Below are 18,288 nucleotides of genomic sequence, written 5' to 3' on the forward strand. Positions count from 1 at the left end.
GCCTAGCCTAGATAATGACAGCAGTGAAGATACTGCACCATGGGTGTTGTCCTGTGCTGGCAGTTCTCTGGAAGGAGGAGGATGGGATTTCAGAGTCTTAACTGTTTCCTAGTTCTCTCTGCAAACACAGAACAGTATAATTTCACAAATGAGTGGAGTAACTACTTAGCTTAAAGGTACAGAACATGCTTGTCTATCCAAATTACTTGGATATTATTGCAAAACTTCTCCCTGTGTTTGATTGTTCTTAGTGTGCTTGGTTTTAGTTATTAAGACTCAATTCATTAGAAAAGAAATTGGCTTTAACCTCTAAGTATTTATTACACAACCTGACAGGTGATGATATTGCAGCAAACTGAAAAATCAAGTGTTTTGCAAATGTTCTGCTTCTGAAAAAGAAATCATTGATTGGAGAGGATATGACCTTTTTGGTGTCTCTGTGGTTCAGCCTTTGATAATTAAGGCACTTATTTAAGAGTTATTGAGGAATTTGCATTTCTAATTTCTTTGAATTGTTTCAGGGCCAAGATGTCCAGTTGGCATGGAGTATAAGGAATGTGTATCCCCTTGTGCCAAAACCTGCCAGAGCCTGAATATCAATGAAGTGTGTCATGGACAATGTGTTGATGGCTGCAGCTGCCCTGGTAATATATTTAGTGGGTTATTTACAGAGAAACATTTGGCAGTGATGCTACCTATTTTAGTAGAAGAAGGAAAGCTGTGTCTTCCCTTAAATTTTCCTGAAATCTGAAACACTTCTCTTTTTTTCTGGGACCATGGCCTAGAATAAACCAGTTTCTATAAAGCCTGTATGCTCATTCCATGAAAGGGCCATTTTTCAGACTTAACTAAAATGTTTCTGTGAAAATCAGCACCATCTAATACTCTAGGATTGCCTTTCTGGGTGAGTGACCGCTTACCATTGACATACCTGGATTTCTTCTGAATTGCTTTTGGTTAGAAGCATCCAGTTAGTGGAAGAAAGAACAGAGGATATACTGAAGGAGTTTCTTACAGAAAAACAGTTCGTGTAGAGCTTGCACTATAAGTCCAAAGATCTGCATGATTTTAGATAAATTATTTCACTTATTGAATCATTCATACAGGAGATTTGATCGGCTTAAAGGGGGCAGCCCAACCATCACAGTCTTCCTCCGCTGTCTATTGTACTTAAGACAACTGCAGGAGGAGAGTTTTATTCCTGGCTGAGAAGCTCTATATGCTCCCACTTCTAGATGTTTTTTTGTTGGTGTGTTTTTGTTGTTGTTGTTTTGGTTGGTTGGTTTTAATAGGCCTACCTCTGTATTTCACCCTTCAAATCTGGACGTTGTGCAAATGTACAGAGGTATTTGCTGTCCCCCTGTATGAGATACCAAGCATGATCGAAGTTTAATGAGAATGTAATTTTGTTTCCAAAACAAGGCAGTGATGTCAATGTCAACCTTGTTTGAGGAGTCGTTATTGCATTCAGAGCTTAGTAGTTTCCTATTTGGCTGCTGGTCTCTTGCTTACTGGAGGTTTAAAGCTGTCATTCTGTGGCAGGACCTGGAAGGGTGCACATGGAAGGTGACAGGTGATGTAATCAGACACAGGAGCTTTTGTTGTGAAGGATCTAGCTATTATATTTGTGCAGTCCTGGGGGTGTTGGGAAAAGGTGAAGGAGATGACTCCACTGGCTGCACAAGGACTCTCGCTATATTCTTCCTTTGATAGCTGCACTGATTGGTTTAGTTCAGGAAAGGTCTAAAAGGAGAGGAACTGAAGAGGAGAGAAACAGCAGCTCCACAGAAAGGGTACTGTGTGAAGAACAAGTAGATGGGTAGAAAAAACTATATGGAAAGAAATAACAATCAGCAGTTGAAAATTTTACTGTTATTCGGTGCACAGTCAACAGAGAAGAACTTTGATCTGAGTTTCATAGAGAACTAGGAGGATCTGGCAGATGCATAGAGAAATTTGTGGATTAGGATAAGGATTATACCTTTGCTTAGCTTTCCTCCAGTGCTCCAAGAGTAACAAGGATCTGTTCAACAAATGTGTCTTTTATTTTCCTTACATGCACCACACAGTTACTTTAATTGCTGTAAATGGAATTACTATTGCCAGGAAAAAAGGCAGACGTTCTGTTTTGTTGTGGTCTCTGGAGAGCCACACCACTCTTAAATACTCAGATCTTGTTTTGAATATCTCTCACTGGAAGGATTTTCTCAACAGCAAAGACCTTTCCGGGCAGCTCTATGGGAAAAATGGGAGAAAGGGGACTTACCTGTGTCTCGCTGTCAGTGGTGACTGCTGCTGCCGGGCAAAAGGGCCAAAAATCTCTGCAGGCGATTGGAAGGAGTCCCTCAAAGAGGAGGGAGACGCGTTTTCAGCAAACAAAATGTTTTGTTACAGCAGCTCTTTTAAAAATGGAAGAATGTCAACTATCTCTCAACAGGGGGGTCCAAGTGAAAGAAACTTGTCCCTTCTTCTATTGCTAGTTTATAGTGCAATCTCGGACAAGTCTTCTAACTCTTCAGTGCTTCTGTTTATATTTGTAAGATAAAATATGAGAGAGAGAGAGAATAGGTAATTATAGTTGTGTAATATGGAAACCTCAGCAGTTGGATCCAAGTTGGGAGGTTGGCCCTTTCACTTTTTGCTTCTGCAGAATTTGAGAAGAGAAACCACAGCTCCACATGGTAACGATTCTTTCTCTCTAACGTTCCTGTCTGCTAGACTTTTATGGTGTCCAACTTTGTTTCTTCATTCCCTACTTCCTCTCCTCTTCTGTCCTTTTATGACAAATACAAAACCTGTTTGGAAACCCTCTACTGCAGTCAGTGAAGTGCATGTATTTTTCCAAGTCAGGTTGCTAAACCAGCTCTGATCGATCTTGTTTGTGCTCCCTCTGTTTGACTCATATATGTTCCAATATGCATGTTTTGGACTTGGGGACTCACAAAGCAAAGAGCTCTTCTGGGAGCACCAGAAATGCTCCCTTCAGTACATCTAGGGAGAAGCAGCGCTGGAAGGAAAGTAGGGACCAGTCCCTGTGAGGCATTTTGGCAAGCCTCGTTCTTTTTGATTGCTGTCTGTGACTGACTATAGATAATAAATAATATGTAAGAAGTCTTGCCAAAGTAAATGAAGAACTAGAAAATCTAATTGTATTTATGTTTGTATCCCTCTGTGTGTGTGTGGCATGTGTATCTGCTGCTACCTGATCTATCCAGAGGGGAAGCTTCTTGATGGTGAACATTGCACTGAAAGCTCCGACTGCTCCTGCATCCACTCTGGAAAACACTATCCTCCTGGCTTCACTATCTCCCAGGACTGCAACTCATGGTAAACTCCATGTTGCTCTAGATAAGTACTGCAAACAACTTAGTGACTGTTTTAGATGATCTTTCTAGAAATCTCTCTCTCTCTACTTAAAAAAAAAAAAAATTCCTTTCATTGGCAAAGGACCTACTCTCTTATTGGAAATGCCAGCCCCTTCTAAGAAGTGAGCTGTTTGCAAAGACAAAATCAGCTCTGCTTTTAAAGCAATATTTGATCTGATAGAACAATGTGAAGGTCATACTCCTTCAAACAGTAGAGAATACCTGTTTCCTGTGGATAAGACAGACCGGCAGGTTCCCATGTCTGGTTAGTGTCAGAGGTGGTGTCTTTGTTTTGACTTCCTACATTTATTTAACCTCTAAACCCGATTTCTTTCCAAGAGGAGTTAGCTCAGGCATGTCCTTGGAACTTTTCGCAAAGCTAAGGAATCTTCCCAGCTGCATGGCTCACAATTTTTCTTTCCCTCATGAATGCCAGCCCGAAGGGGAAGGCTAGCTCTCTAAAGAAAGGAAAGGGAATGAGTAAGGTATTCCTGATCTGATTTTGTGTAAGTGTGAACACAATTGTGGAGGGAGTTCAGACAACCCTGTGCCCAGACATTTCCAATTAGAGTACAGAAGAAGGACTAGGTGAAGGCCACTGTATGCAGAAGAAAGACAATCTATGCATCATCACTGTTAATCGGAAGTTTTCTGATTTTGAAAACTCTGTTAAACACAGAGCTTTGGTGGGGGAAAACAGAAGTTCTTCAGTTTTGCAACCATTCCAGCTCATATTACCAGCAGTTGCTGTCGAATGATGGTAAGAAGGGGTGGATATGTCAAGGAACAAGGTTATGGGAGATGGAAAGGATGTTGGGGACTGGTCTAATTTCCCTGAAGCAGGAGCCCATGTTTCAATTATTTGGGAAAAAGTTGCAATGGAAGACTTGAATTCATGTACTGTTGCCTAACTTGTCATGATATGTTTCCTAGCATTTGCCGACGTGGCACCTGGATCTGCAGCAATGGGGAGTGCCCAGGTATGTTGGCTCTACTCTTTTCAGGTTTTGACAAGTAAGCCTTGCCTACATCCCTCCCACTTATGTCCCACTTATTTTTTTCCACACAAAAAGTGAACCTGTCTTTGTTCTTGCTTGCTTGCTCCAGTGCAATCCAGATGGGATCACACTTCTAAGTTCTTCTCATGAGACAAGCCAGACATTGTACTATATGGTTTGTGTGTAGCAATGAAAAATCCTGTTTGGTGAGAAGAATGGTTCCTCTTTTGATTACTTAGTTTACCAAGATACAAGGTCTGTATGTTAGAAGGATTGGCTTTCAGGTAGAGGAACAGTGCTGGGTTTCTTTGACCAGGTACCATTCCCTATTTGATGGTCTGAATCAGCATACTTTTGTTGATGGGACTTTGAAGTACTGGGAGTAGATTGGATCGCTCTTAATACCCCATGGGTTTGGGCCCTAATGGTCATGTTACAGGTGAAGAAGCTACAGTCCCAGGGAGAAGGTGGCCGCCCTGCCTTCTATAAGTGATGGCAGACTGGAGAGTTAGCTCTGCAGGTGTTCTTGTTCCCCTTCCTTCTACCCTACCTCCCAAACCCACCAGTACTGGTGGCTGCTGTCCCAGTTTTTTGCCTACATAGGGAATGTGACTTTTCATGCTGTGCACTAGCCAGCAAAGTGCTGCCTTCCTTATTTCCTCCTGCTAGTTCTGTGGTCCATCCCCTGCCTCAGTTCCTGCGCTATGTTCAGCCACAGAAAGGCCTGCTTGACCTGAAACAGCATTTGACTCTGTGTGTGTTATATGTAGAAGTCTGTAGGGAGACAGCACGGCTCTTTATCTTGTTTCTTCTCCTTGTTTTAGGGAGCTAAAAGTGGAAGGGATGAGAAGGGAACTGGGGTTATGGCAGGACAGGAAAAGAGACAGCAGGTTTTTTGGGTTTGGTGGGTTTGGTTTGGTTTGGCTTTTTGAGACAAGACTCTGCAGTCCTCACAAATTAGGAGAATTACATCAGTCTTAAAATGGCTATCAAAATCTGTCTTTAACATTAGGTTTGCCTGACCCATCAGTGCTCCATTTCTTCCTGCTTTAGACTGAAAGAGCACTTGCCCCAAGTGTCAGCAGTAAAAAAAAAAAAAAAAAAAAAGGTGGGGCATGAAAACAGTCAAAATAGAAATTACATTTTTACTATGCTATGCCAAGCAGAACTGTGAGAAGCCCTGTGCTTGAGGTGTTCACTAGAGATCTCTCCATGTGCAGGAAATCTCACTGTCTAAAATGCAAAATCAAGGACACAGTCCCAGCTGATTTGGTTATGTCTTTTAGCTAATGAGCAGCAACATAACATGTTTACAAACAAGAAATACGTCTTTTTATAACTTCAGTTTTTACCTAGGTTATAGCTCTTAATGTCCTTGCTTTCTGGGCTACTATGAATACTATGCGGACCAAACTTTTGTCCTCAACTCCAGCCATATTTTCTTTATAGTGATTATAGAAATGAAGATAAGCCTGATATTGAGGCTTACAAACAGATGTTTATATACAGCTTTGTGCAAGAGGGAATGTAGCATTGCTGAATTTTTCTGAGTTGGGAAGCTGTGACAAATGAACAGAAGTCAAAGAGAAAGCCAGCTTATTTTTGTACCTTCTGCCAGTATATCCAAATAACTTTTTATAGAATTATAATTGTTTAGGTTGGAAAAGAGCTTTAAGGTCATCAAGTCCAACCGTTAACCTAGCACTGCCAAGTCCACCACTGAACCATGTCCCTAAGCACCACGTCTACATGGCTCTTAAATACCTCCAGGGATGGCGACTCAACCATTTCCCTGGGCAGCCTGTTCCAGTCAGTGCCTGACAACCCTTTGGGTAAAGAAATTTTTCCTAATATCCAACCTAAACCTCGCCTGGTAAAACTTGAGGCCGTTTCACCTTGTCCTATTGCTTGTTACATGGGAGAAGAGACTGACCCCCACCTCGCTACGACCTCCTTTCAGGTAGCTGTAGAGAGCGATAAGGTCTCCCTCCCCTCAGCCTCCCCTTCTCCAGGCTAAACAACCCCAGTTCCCTCAGCCGCTCCTCACAGGACTTGTGCTCTAGAGCCTTCATCAGCTTCACTGCTCTTCTCTGGACACGCTCCAGCACCTCAAGGTCTTTCCTGTAGTGAGGAGCCAAAAACTGAACCCAGTACTCGAGGTGCGGCCTCACCAGTGCTGAGTACAGGGGAAAAATGACCTCCCTGCTCCTGCTGGCCACGCTATTTCTGGTACAAGCCAGGATGCCGTTGGCCTTCTTGGCCACCTGGGCACTCTGCCATCTCCTATTCAGCTGGCTGTCAACCAACACCCCCAGGTCCTTTCCCACCAGGCAGTTTTCCAGCCACTCTTCCCTAAGCCTGTAGCGCTGCATGGGGTTGTTGTGACCCAAGTGCAGGACCCGGCACTTGGCCTTGTTGAATGTCATACACTTGGCCTTGGCCCATCGACCCAGCCTGTCCAGATCCCTCTGTAGAACCTTCCTACCCTCAAGCAGATCAACCCTCCTGCCCAGCTTGGTGTCGTCTGCAGACTTACTGAGGGTGCACTCGATCCCCTTGTCCAGATCGTTGATAAAGATATTAAACAGAACTGGCCCCAGTCCTGAGCCCTGGGGAACACCACTAGGGACCGGCTGCCAACTGGATTTAACTCTGTTCACCACAACTCTTTGGGCCTGGCCATCCAGCCAGGTTTTACCCAGCGAAGAGAACACCTGTCCAAGCCACGAGCAGCCAGTTTCTCCAGGAGAATGCTGTGGGAAACAGTGTCAAAGGCTTTACTAAAGTCCAGGTAAACAACGTCCACAGCCTTTGCCTCATCCACTAAGCAGGTCACCTTGTCACAGAAGGAGATCAGGTGAGTCAAGCAGGGCCTGCCTTTCACAAACCCATGCTGACTGGGCCTGATCGCCTGGTTGTCCTATACGTGTTGTATGATGGCACTCAAGGTGATCTGCTCCATGACCTTCCCCAGCACCGAGGTCAGACTGACAGGCCTGTAGTTCCCCAGATCCTCCTTCCAGCCCTTTCTGTAGACGGGCATCACATTTGCTAACCCCCAGTCAACTGGGACCTCCCGTTAGCCAGGACTGCTGATAAATGATTGAAGGTGGCTTGATAAGCACCTCCACCAGCTCCCTCAGTACCCTTGGGTTGATCCCATCCAGCCCCATAGACTTCTGTGTTTCTAAGTGGTGTAGCAGGTCGCTAACCATTTCCCCATGTATAGTGGGGGCTTCATTCTGCTATCCATCCTTGTGTTCCAGCTCAGGGGGCTGAGTACCCCAAGAACAACTGGTTTTACTATTGAAGACTGAGGCAAAGAAGGCATTAAGTACCTCAGCCTTTTCCTCGTCCTTTGTCACTATGTTTCCCCCTGCATCCAATAAAGGATGGAGATTCTCCTTAGTCCTCCTTTTGTTGTTAATGTATTTATCGAAACATTTTTTATTGTCTTTTATGGTAGTAGCCAGATTAAGTTCTAGTTGGACTTTGGCCCTTCTAATTTTCTCCCTGCATAACCTCACATCATCCTTGTAGTCCTCCTGAGTTGCCTGCTCCTTCTTCCAAAGGTCATAAGCTTTTTTTTTTTTGCCTCCCCCCCTCGCCTCGAGTTCCAGCTAAAGCTCTCTGTCCACTCAGGCCAGTCTTCTTCCCTGCTGGCTTGTCTTTTGGCACATGGGGACAGCCGGCTCCTGCACCTTTTCGTTAAGCTTGTGCAAGACTGAAGGTTGTATAAGTGCAGCTGTTGTCCACGTACCTGCTAACAGCTACAAACTGTACTGAGACGGTATGGGAGGGCAGCAAAGCCTCCCAAAGTAGCAGTCCTTGATAGGAACAGTAGCCAAGCTTATATTGTTACCTGTCCTGTTTTGTCTCTATTTGAAGCAATATTGCAGCATATTTTTATTGTTGGTTGGTGATTTTTGCAACAAATATTTCTGAAGGCATGTGTCCCAGAAAGTTTATGTACTTAGCTCAAGGTAGTTCCATTATTTTTTTTACCAACCTCTCAGGAAGGGTTTCTTTTATATTGTGGGAATGAATTGCCTAGCTGTAAGTTTGGTGATAAAGCTGGGTTCCCAGCTGGAGGTAGTGCTTCAGAAGGCAGTGCTGTGTCAGCCAACTAGCAATAGCTGGCTAACACTAGCAAGAAGCTCTCAAGCTGATATCATAATTAAATTAATTATGAAGGCAGTAGGTTTCAGGAAATCTCATGGGATGCATTACACCAAATGGAGTAGATAGAGGGACCCATAAGAAGACACTTTGCCGCAGGAAAGGAATTTCCTTTCCAGGAGAAATGCCAAAAGGCTGGGACTTGTCTTGGGTAGCAGTCCCTAGGTCCCCATGCTGCAAACCCGTCCTCTTGATTCCTAGTTGCAGAGAATGCCTTGGAAATCAATCTGCATGTAATATGGTGGGTTATGTCTGGTTTTCTTTAAATCTGTTCTCCACATCTGATAGCCAGTTAATTGACTCTGAAGTTGAATCAAATAACACTTGTTTTACCTTTGTCCAAGTTTAATTGAACAGAAAGTAGGGTTTCCAGGGTGAGCTAGTAAATACCAAGCTGCCTTACTCTCCAGGGGATGACAAACATCCAGCAGGTGCTGGACTTTTCCTGGGGCAAATCAGAGCTGTGCAAGGCTGAGAATCCTCAGGATCTGTGAGAGGGTGCTTTAGCACAGGCTGGTTTGAGACTGTTAACACTGAATAATATGTTGAAGAGGGGAATTTCCACTGGATGTTCATTAGACAGATCTTATGTGGGACTCAAAGGCAGTGAATAGAGAATAACTCATGGGGTTCACCTGCCAGCTTGTAGAATTTAACCTTTCTCCATCCTTTGTCAGTGGATTGCCAATGTAGACCCAACATCTGAATTTTGTTCTGGATAAGGAGGTCTTTGCCCGTCTCATTTGCTGTGGGACCATCTTTAAGTGTGATAGTCTTCTCATATGGAAGAATTTCTTTGCAAGTTCTGTGGAGATGAAGCCTCCCTATGTGTTTGCAGAGACCCTAGCATAACAGGGTACTAAATCCCAGCTGTGGGATCTCAATACTGCCTTCCTGGAAATGAAAAGCCACACCGTAGCAAAACATTTTCAGATGTTGATATGTTTAAATAGCCTCTTTCTGTAGTAGAAGAGAGGGCAAGCCAGACTTCCACATTATTCTGTAAGGACTTTAGATGTTGCTATTGTAACTACAGAATTATTTTTACCTTTATGCTAGTTATTTAAGATAATGGTTCAGAGTAAAGTCCAGCATAAATCCTGCCCTTGGAAGAACTCCAACAGTGATTATCTTCCAGCTCTTTGTTCTGATAAGGTATTTTTACTTTCACGTTAGAATAACTTACTGGTATTCAAGGCAGCCCAGCAAAGGAATCAACACTTTTGGGGTACTGTGTTCAAGGGGACCATTGCGAAGAAGGCTTTCAGACTGTTGTCTTCATAAAATCATACTGCAATGCTCTAAAAACACCAGTAGAGAGACAAAAAGGGGGCTCAATCTGCCAAGACACAACTGTGAAACACAGACTGAGAACGAGGCACCTCAGCAGAAGAGCTGAGCAGCAGTAAGAGTCCAACAAGTCTTGTTGCAGATTTTTATTTTCAACTCTGTAAAAACACCTGCTTTCTGCAGCCAGCTCCATGGATGCAGATGTCACCTGCTGGGCTGAGCAAAAGTGGATTTAAAGTGTGTTATGTCAAGATGTTGCAAGCTCCTCCTAGGAGTAAAAAGGCAACATGTCCCAGTGTATGGCGTGTGTGACTAATGCTGGGTAATCCTAAGCATCTTTCCCAGCTCTGCCAGTCTTAGGCATTAGTACTTCCACTCTCCGTGTCTCAGTTTTCCCATTGTATAAAAGGGGAAACTTAGCTCCTACGTAAAAGAGAGCGTGGGTTGCTGTTTAAAATTGGTTAGTGTCACCAGCACCCATCACTTGGGTACTAGGTGTGACCTAGCCTGCGGAGAGCTTGAGTGACTGCGCTGAATTTCCAGGGCCACTGAGGTATAGAATCAAATCTGCTTCAGTGCAGAGAGCTGAGCCATTTGCTGACATCCTTGTGATCCTCCATTTGAAACATTATATAGGCTTTTCTGTAGGCATGAGTTTCAGCTCGAGTGCGATTTATGACATGTTCCCCAGCTTTTGTCGGCGCCTCCGTTGCTACTGGTAATGACTTACAGGAATAAACAGTGAGATAAGCATCTTGCCGGTGCTTTCTGGTCTGCAGGGAACTTGGGCCTTGTGCAACGTGCTCCACTGGGCTGCTGTTCTCCCTCGGTGGCCTGTGGGGGGGACGGGCAGGATTTTGCTGGCAACTGGCACTGGGGTGGTTAATGGCTCTCTACGTTTTTCAGGAGAATGCTCTGTCACCGGCCAGTCCCATTTCAAAAGCTTTGACAACAAGTATTTCACCTTCAGCGGGATTTGTCAGTACTTATTTGCCAAAGACTGCGTGGAAAATTCCTTTTCGGTGATCATCGAGACCGTGCAGGTAACAGCAGCCGCTGCGCATGCTCTTGGGAGAGCAGGAAGGGCTGCGGGAGCATGACATGAATTGCAGATGCACAGGCCAACAGAAGTAATTTTCCTATGAAATAATTAGTTTAAATAACAGATGCAGTCTTTCTCCTTAGTTAATAAGTGTTTTGCTTCTCCTTGCTGGCATTCCCAGGAGCCTACCTGGAGATTGAGATTCGTAATGAGATTTGGAGAGCAAGCCCTCACCGCCTCTTTGCCAGCTGAACAAACAAATGCAGAGGAGGGTGCGTTCCCTGCAAAGCACCCTGAAGGCCGGTGCCTCGCTAGTGCCGGGGGGGGGGGGGGGGGGGGGAAGACATTTCCTCAGACACTGAGCAGGGTGTGCTGGCAGAATAGTACCTTGGGTTGTGTCCTGGATTCTTTTTCCTGATTTTCTCCCCCATCCAACTGGATGGGGGGGAGTGAGCGAGCGGCTGCGTGGTGCTTAGTTGCTGGCTGGGGTTAAACCACGACAGTTGCTTTCCAGTAAGTCATGTTGGCTAGGGATTTCTGCTGTTCACTAGCCGGTCAGCAGCTCCTGACTTTCTTCATCATTTCCCCTGACGGATGAGCGAGAGGCAGCTGGAGAGAGGAAGGAAAGGGAGCTGGGCCAGTGTGTGTGTGGGGGAAGGAGATCCTGGAGGGGGTGTCACAGGGAGGTTAACCTGGTCGTGAAATTAATTGACCAGTTGCTCATGGGAATAGGTGAACTAACGTGGAGACTGAAAAGGGTAGTGAATCAAGCAGAGGGGAAGAAAGGGGACGGAGGAGCTGAAGGCAGGGAGAGGTACGATGGAGTCAGGAGACTGACAGAAGTGAAGGGGAGTATCAGCCTGCCTTGCAAGAGCAACAGAGAAGTCACAGGCTTTGGAGAAACGGGGCGTGACGGTCTTACGCACCAACTACGTCTGTATCCTGCATTAGAAAGCTCTGATAATGCGGCTCTGAGGTCATCTCTGTTCGGGGACTTGCAGAACGGGTATTCACTGAAACTTCCCTTTTCGAAATCAGGGAGGAGACTCCTGGGGCCTGCAATCCCTGTTCCTCATCTGGGTAAACCACAGCTGGGGAAAACAAATAGCACAAGAGTCTTGGGCAGTGTGAACCACGCAACTGTTCCCTGGTGCAGCTGGGGGACGGGGGGGCAGATGCTGGTCACCGCTCCCGGGGGTCCGGCATAAGGCCAGTGGATTGCTTTCTAGGGTCTGAGATGAGCAGATAGCTCCCTGGTGCGTGATTAGCAGGATAACCGAAGAAAGGCTGCCAGCCTGGTGTTTGTGGGATGCAGAAACTAGATGTAAAACCATTGAGGCGCTTAACTCCTCCCAAATCGGATGCCAAAATGCCTTCTGGGGGCCTGGGTCTAAGTCACTAATAAAGCTAAAACTTGAGGTTCAAGGCAAATTTTCCCTTCTCTGTAGTGTGCAGATGATCGTGATGCCGTGTGCACTCGCTCAGCTACTGTCCGGATCCGGGATATGGACAACAGCCTCATTAAAATGAAACATGGAGGGGGAATTTCACTGAATGGGCAAGACATACAGATCCCTTTGCTACAAGGTGTGTTTACATGGGCATGGGCTAACTCTGGCCAGCTAGTGAAGGGGTTCTACTTACTAGTGTTTTCTGGCATGCCTTAGCCCAGTTCAATCAAAAGATGTTTTCAATACCAAATTCTCACTTGCAGCCTCTTCTAGAAGCTCTGTCATTTCAGCTTCTCTCCATGCAGCCAACACATCTTGGCTCAGCTCCTCTAAAATCAGGAGAATTAAGCTGATCTGGATTTGTGAGATGTGATCTTGAAAACCACTGTTGGTCTATGCTTTTTTAAATTATTATTATTTATTATTTATCTAGAAGCTTGAAATCCCTCCAGTTATCTTGCAAACTGTCACGGTTAATGCCTGAGGTTTTGCAGAATGCACATATATCCTCTTCCAGGGCTCCTGAGTGCCTTAAGGCAGAGCCTATGGACAAGTTTATGCAGATGTAAACTGCTGGGCAGGCACAAGCTTGGGAAGTGTGAAGTGGGCATTGCTGGCACCCCTTGGTTTGGCAGACCTGCATCCCCCTGCTCTGTGGCAGCCACTCTGTTGGCCTGTTCAACACGACACAGCGGTCCCAGGCAATGGAACACCACATCTTGGCTTGACTGACTGACACTTTGTGTTTGTCTTAAGGTGCCCTCCGTATCCAGCGCACAGTGAGGACTTCAGTTCGCCTTACCTATGGGGAAGATTTGCAGATTGACTGGAATGGTCATGGTGAACTCCTAGTGAAGGTACTCTTTCTTTCTGTCTTGTTTTATTTCTGCCTTTTTGCCCCCTCTTTCATCCCACCTAAACATGTACAAAGGTTTTCTTGTCTGAATTGAGAAATTGCTTTGTGTTGCATCTTAGAAATTCCATTCTCTTTTGCTACCCCCAGAGCGATATACAGGTCCTTTTGTATTCCAGAAACAAACATTTTCATCCTACAGCAGCTTGGTAGCTCCGCCCCCCCCCCCCCCCCCCCCCCGCCTTTTTTTGTGCAATGACAGCCATTATTAACCATGAATAGTTTTGTGTTTTGTTCAGCAGATACCCTGCAAACGGGTTTTTTGCTTTCATTTGCTTTGACTGTCCTGTCTAAAGCAATGGATTTGTATGACTTAAAATAAGGGAAGAATATGGCTCCAGGGACACAGTTACCCATAATTTCCAGGAAAAATCAATTAACTCATAGAAGATATGTTGCATGCTCCTTCTGCTGTGAGGAATGTTTAAAGTCACCCTTGATTAACAATTAGGGTATGTCTGTGCTGCAGACCGCAGCAGGGTGTAGAAATACCCAAACCAGGTTAAAAAGAAATGAGCCTTAAGGGAAGCAGTCTGGCTGCAACAACAGAATGCTTTACAATTATTTACTGTGGAATAGTCTCCTGATAGCTGATAAACCATCACAGCTTCTCCAGCTAAGCCATCTACTGACCTCTTTGCTCATACAAGAGGCTGTTTTCTTTCGATCGGTAGGTCTCGGGGACTGCGAGTGTTGTACCTGAGGTTGTATTTGCTCCCTCAGGAGCATGAGTCTGCCTGTAGTGTTGGTTTCTGGTGTGATGACCTGCAGACTATGGGTGCTAAGTCAGGGCAACGTGCTCCCGTGATGCTGGGCGGCTGCGGACCTGCGCGCTCCTGCCGTGGTTGCACGGACAGGTGCTTAACTACAGCCCAGCTGCCTTTGAGCCCCACTTGTAACAGGGGATCTGCAGCTGGGCCCTGCGTGGGGTGGTTTTGCTCACTGAGAAGAGTTTTTCCAAGAAATGCAGTTTTCCTGGGGTTTTCTACCCAGCAGTGAGCGCTGCCCTCTCTGAACCATGGCATTGCTTTTGCACTCTCCTCTCCTGCCCCAAAATCTGGTTTAAATGTCACATTTGGCACAGTGTAAAGGTTCATGAAAGCTAGTTTGGAAATGAGTATAAGAGTTGAAAAGACAACAGGGAAGAAAAGTCAAGAATGATTTTAGAAAGCATCTGTGGTTTTGTTGTTGTTTCGATCTAGCCTGTATCTCTGTGCTCTAAGGGTCCTAGAAGTTGGTTTTGGGCTGAGAATAATTCAGTTCAGTCCCTTGGCACATCTCAGAAGCTTTGGCTTTCCTCAGTATTCAAAGTATTTTTCTGCCTGGTCAGAGACCCGTATAGCCTGGCAAATTCTTTCTTACAGTTAAAACAAATCTAATTTTCTGCTCCAGATCCTCTACCCATAAAAGTGGTGGAAGTTTCTCCAGTCATCTGCATTTATTCAGTTCTGCTCTGAACTCCTTCCCTCACTGGGTATCTAAAGCATCATTTTAATTGCTTTTGGAGAGTTAGTTTATGCTGGATTTGTAGACTGACCCGTTGCCAAGTATTTCTGACAATTGGGGGAAGTGATACACTTCCATTACCTTGGCCAGACTTCTGGTAAAAATCCTTTCTATGTTCCTCAAGAAGGCTCCCCTTTCTGTGACCACTTGATATTTGTGATTCGAGCTTCCACTCAAAAATATGTCAGAATTTGGATTCATATGAGTCATTGTCCATCTGCAGAGTACGTAAAAAAGTAACTTCCTTGGCCATTGGAGTAATAAGGATACGTATCCTCTAATAATTCCTGGTTGTTCCTTTCGATGCCCCATACTTACACTCTGACAACTGTGTTCGAAGAGAGGGTAGTATTAGGTTATATTTTGGAGGATGCTTTTATTTTTAATTATACCAGTTTTCTTCAAAAATGTGTTTTTCTAGCTTTTTTGGTTCTGTTTCGCTCATTACTCCTGCCAATCTGACTAAAGTAGCATTCTCTAAATGCGTACAGAGAGCTACTGTAGCATTAAAACACTGAGTCAGCTCCCAAGGACAGTTGGTAGTACTTGTGATGTACCAGGTCTTTACTTCTAATAAAAACAGACATTTCCTGCTAGAATAAAAGAAACTAGTGCCTTTGTGTTGCAGATGTTGCTTAGGAGAGTTCCCCCTGTTTACCTATAAGTTTAGGGTCCCATTTCAGCTGTCCTTTGATTTGCAGCAAGAATAAGGCAGGTTGAAAACTACTTATGCTACACGGGTTGTTTGCAATGCCGCTTTTAGTGCATCATAAGTTTCTCTAGGCAGGAGGAAGCTCTAATGTGAGTAATGTAGCTTTAGGGGTAGTAGTCTCTTCCTTATTTTATTAATGGTCCTTAACGTTGAAGGAAACAACTCCTCCACCCGTGCCTCTGTTCTGTGACAAAAAAAAAAATCTGTTTAGATTTTCTACATCTTCAAAATTTCTTTTAAAATGTGAAATGGTTTCAGATGCAGTATCTTCCCAAATTACCGTTGGAAATATAATCATCTCACCATATTAAAAAATACAACCCTCACTGTTGCCGTGTTCATTTATATGAATGAAGGGAAAAAATGGGGAAAGGCTAAACTGGAGTGCTGATTAAGGCACAAAAGCAAGCCATTTTTCTCCTAGTCACCTTCAGTTACCATCTGAAATTATCACTGTACTGTTCAAAAATTGTCCTGCTGCTACTAATAATAGCATTTTTGTTAGAGGTTTAAAAAAGTAGTACAATGAAATTGTGTCTATAATATTTTAATGCGTATTTGAGAATTTCAATGATTGTTAAATTGTGTATGGTTCATTCTTCAGAAAATCTTGCTATACAGTGGTATTTCTGGAGGATGACCAGGCTAATATTGTGTTCCTTAGCTGTCTCCAGTCTATTCCGAAAGGACGTGTGGGCTATGTGGAAATTACAATGGTAACCAAGGGGATGATTTTCTTACACCTTCTGGCATGGTGGAAGCTGTTCTGGAAGATTTTGGAAACTCCTGGAAGCTCATCGCAGACTGCCAAGACCTGTTAAAACAAGACAGTGACCCTTGCAATCTCAATCCTCGTTTAGGTACTGAACTCCATCCAAAATTAACATGTGCAGCAAACTGTGATCTTCCACTTTACATAACAAACATAAAAGTAAATTAAAAAAAAAATAAAAAGAGAAGAAGCTAGTGTTGCTTATACTACCAATGGGGTGGCTGTAATCTCTGTTTAAAAAAAAAAAACACCAACAACAAAGCAACAAAAACCCAAAATGAACAGAGACGCTGATTGATGCAGGCTTCCTAAGGAAAACATAATGTGTTGTGAAAATTAACCCAAAAACTCAGTAATGTGGGATCATGCTGCTGTTCAGTTTGGACCACAGTCAGAGTTAGACCACCACAGCCACAGCACAAACTTGTGCCACTGAAACTACTTAACAAGCGATAGCAATACTATGTGTATCCTCGGGGTGGACAAAACACCTGTCGTCTTCACCCCTTTGTCCTTACACACTTCTCCTGATCCCTTGTCTCCCTTCTTTTACTGCATCCCAACAGATAACCTTCCTCTTTCTCTCCATAGTGCTTGGCTGTCCTGGTTGGACATGGGGAGAAATTCTCAGAGCAATTTTCTTGTCCCAGGTGTTACAGCAATCTGATTTCTGGGAGAAGCAAGTACACAGAAAATTTGATGGCTGTAGATCAGAGCAGGCACTGGTGATTCATGAGTGTAGTGCAGCCTAGGAGGTTTAATTTTGCAAATATAAAAAGCGGCAGAAAGCAGAGGCCCTGTAAAAGGAAGTACAGCACCAGAAATAGTGGTAACAAAATATAAAAGCATTGCTTTTCCTTGATTTGTTTTACTGGTGAAACATTATTCTTTTAGTGGAGCTCATGACCTCTGAGCTATGATGCTATCTATGCCTACTTGATCCTATTTTGTTCTTCTGTGTTTGGGGTTTGTGTTTTTTTTTTTTTTTTTTTTTTTTTTTTCTCTTTACAGAAGAATAAGAAAATGCTTACTGTGGCTCTTCTAGCTTTTCTTGAAAAGCCACTGATTGATTCAGTGTAAGCATGTAATTTTTCTCTTTTTAGCCAAATATGCTGAGGACTCCTGCTCAATTCTGATGTCTTCTGCATTTGAACCCTGTCACCATGAAGTCAGTCCCACTCCTTATGTGAAGAACTGCCGTTTTGATGTTTGCTCCTGCTCCAATGGCAAGGATTGTTTGTGCTCTGCTATTGCAAATTACGCAGCAGCCTGTGCTAGGAAGAGTGTCCTGGTCCAGTGGAGAGATCCTGACTTCTGCCGTAAGTGAAATACTACTAAAACCCGCTTATTTTCCTTGTCTCGAAGGAATTTCTTGGCAATGTCAGATGAGAAATCTAGAATGAGATTACTTCTGCAAGGTGCCAAATATTTCTTGTGGGAAATGATGAGAGAGTACATCTTTCCTCCACTCTAGCAAGGATGCAAAAACTGTTCACAGAGACTGCTGAGCACTGGGGGAGAGAAACAGTCATCTGACATACCTCAGCAGAACTTTTGACTGGATTTCCATTTTCAGCTGCATTTAAGTTTCAGCTACTCACCTGGAAACTTTCTGAATATCCCAGGGCAAGAATCTCCACGTGATTTGCCGTAATGTATCAATTGCTTTTTTGGCACTTCCTTCTTTTGAGGCCCAAGCTTCCCAGCTCTTGACCTTGTCGATGGCTCCTGACTTTAGCCGAAGTTGAGGGTATGGAGGAAGCACAAAGGCAAGTGTTATCACAGAACAGAATGATACAAGTATAGAGAAACTTATACGAGGAGGGACCTCTGGCAGTCTTCTGGTACCACCCTTGCTCATAGCAGGGCTAACTTTGGGCAGATTGCCTGGGGGCTTGTCTGGACAGGTTTTGACTATCTCTAAGGATGGAGATCCCACAACCTCTCTGGTCTCTCTCTCTCTTTCTCTCAGCAGTTTGATTATCAACCTGTCAGTGCAGTGGTCTGAGATCTGTGTTAGATCTCATTTCGTGTACTCCATTCAGCTAGTGGGTGAACAA

At 44.2% G+C, this 18,288-nt stretch overlaps 1 protein-coding gene across 1 annotated transcript in view; it reads left to right on the forward strand.

Annotated features, from left to right (window-relative positions):
- VWF (von Willebrand factor) overlaps nucleotides 1–18,288 on the forward strand; it is a 145,309-nt gene that overhangs the window by 22,672 nt on the left and 104,349 nt on the right. Inside the window, exons 8-15 of the mRNA XM_049822206.1 lie at nucleotides 522–644; nucleotides 3,216–3,327; nucleotides 4,299–4,345; nucleotides 10,739–10,875; nucleotides 12,323–12,461; nucleotides 13,082–13,182; nucleotides 16,121–16,316; nucleotides 17,332–17,547. Coding sequence (XP_049678163.1) covers nucleotides 522–644; nucleotides 3,216–3,327; nucleotides 4,299–4,345; nucleotides 10,739–10,875; nucleotides 12,323–12,461; nucleotides 13,082–13,182; nucleotides 16,121–16,316; nucleotides 17,332–17,547 — 1,071 coding nt within the window. The remainder of the gene's footprint in view (nucleotides 1–521; nucleotides 645–3,215; nucleotides 3,328–4,298; nucleotides 4,346–10,738; nucleotides 10,876–12,322; nucleotides 12,462–13,081; nucleotides 13,183–16,120; nucleotides 16,317–17,331; nucleotides 17,548–18,288) is intronic.

Source organism: Accipiter gentilis, chromosome 18, assembly GCF_929443795.1.
Source record: "Accipiter gentilis chromosome 18, bAccGen1.1, whole genome shotgun sequence".
Lineage (NCBI taxonomy): Eukaryota > Metazoa > Chordata > Aves > Accipitriformes > Accipitridae > Astur > Astur gentilis.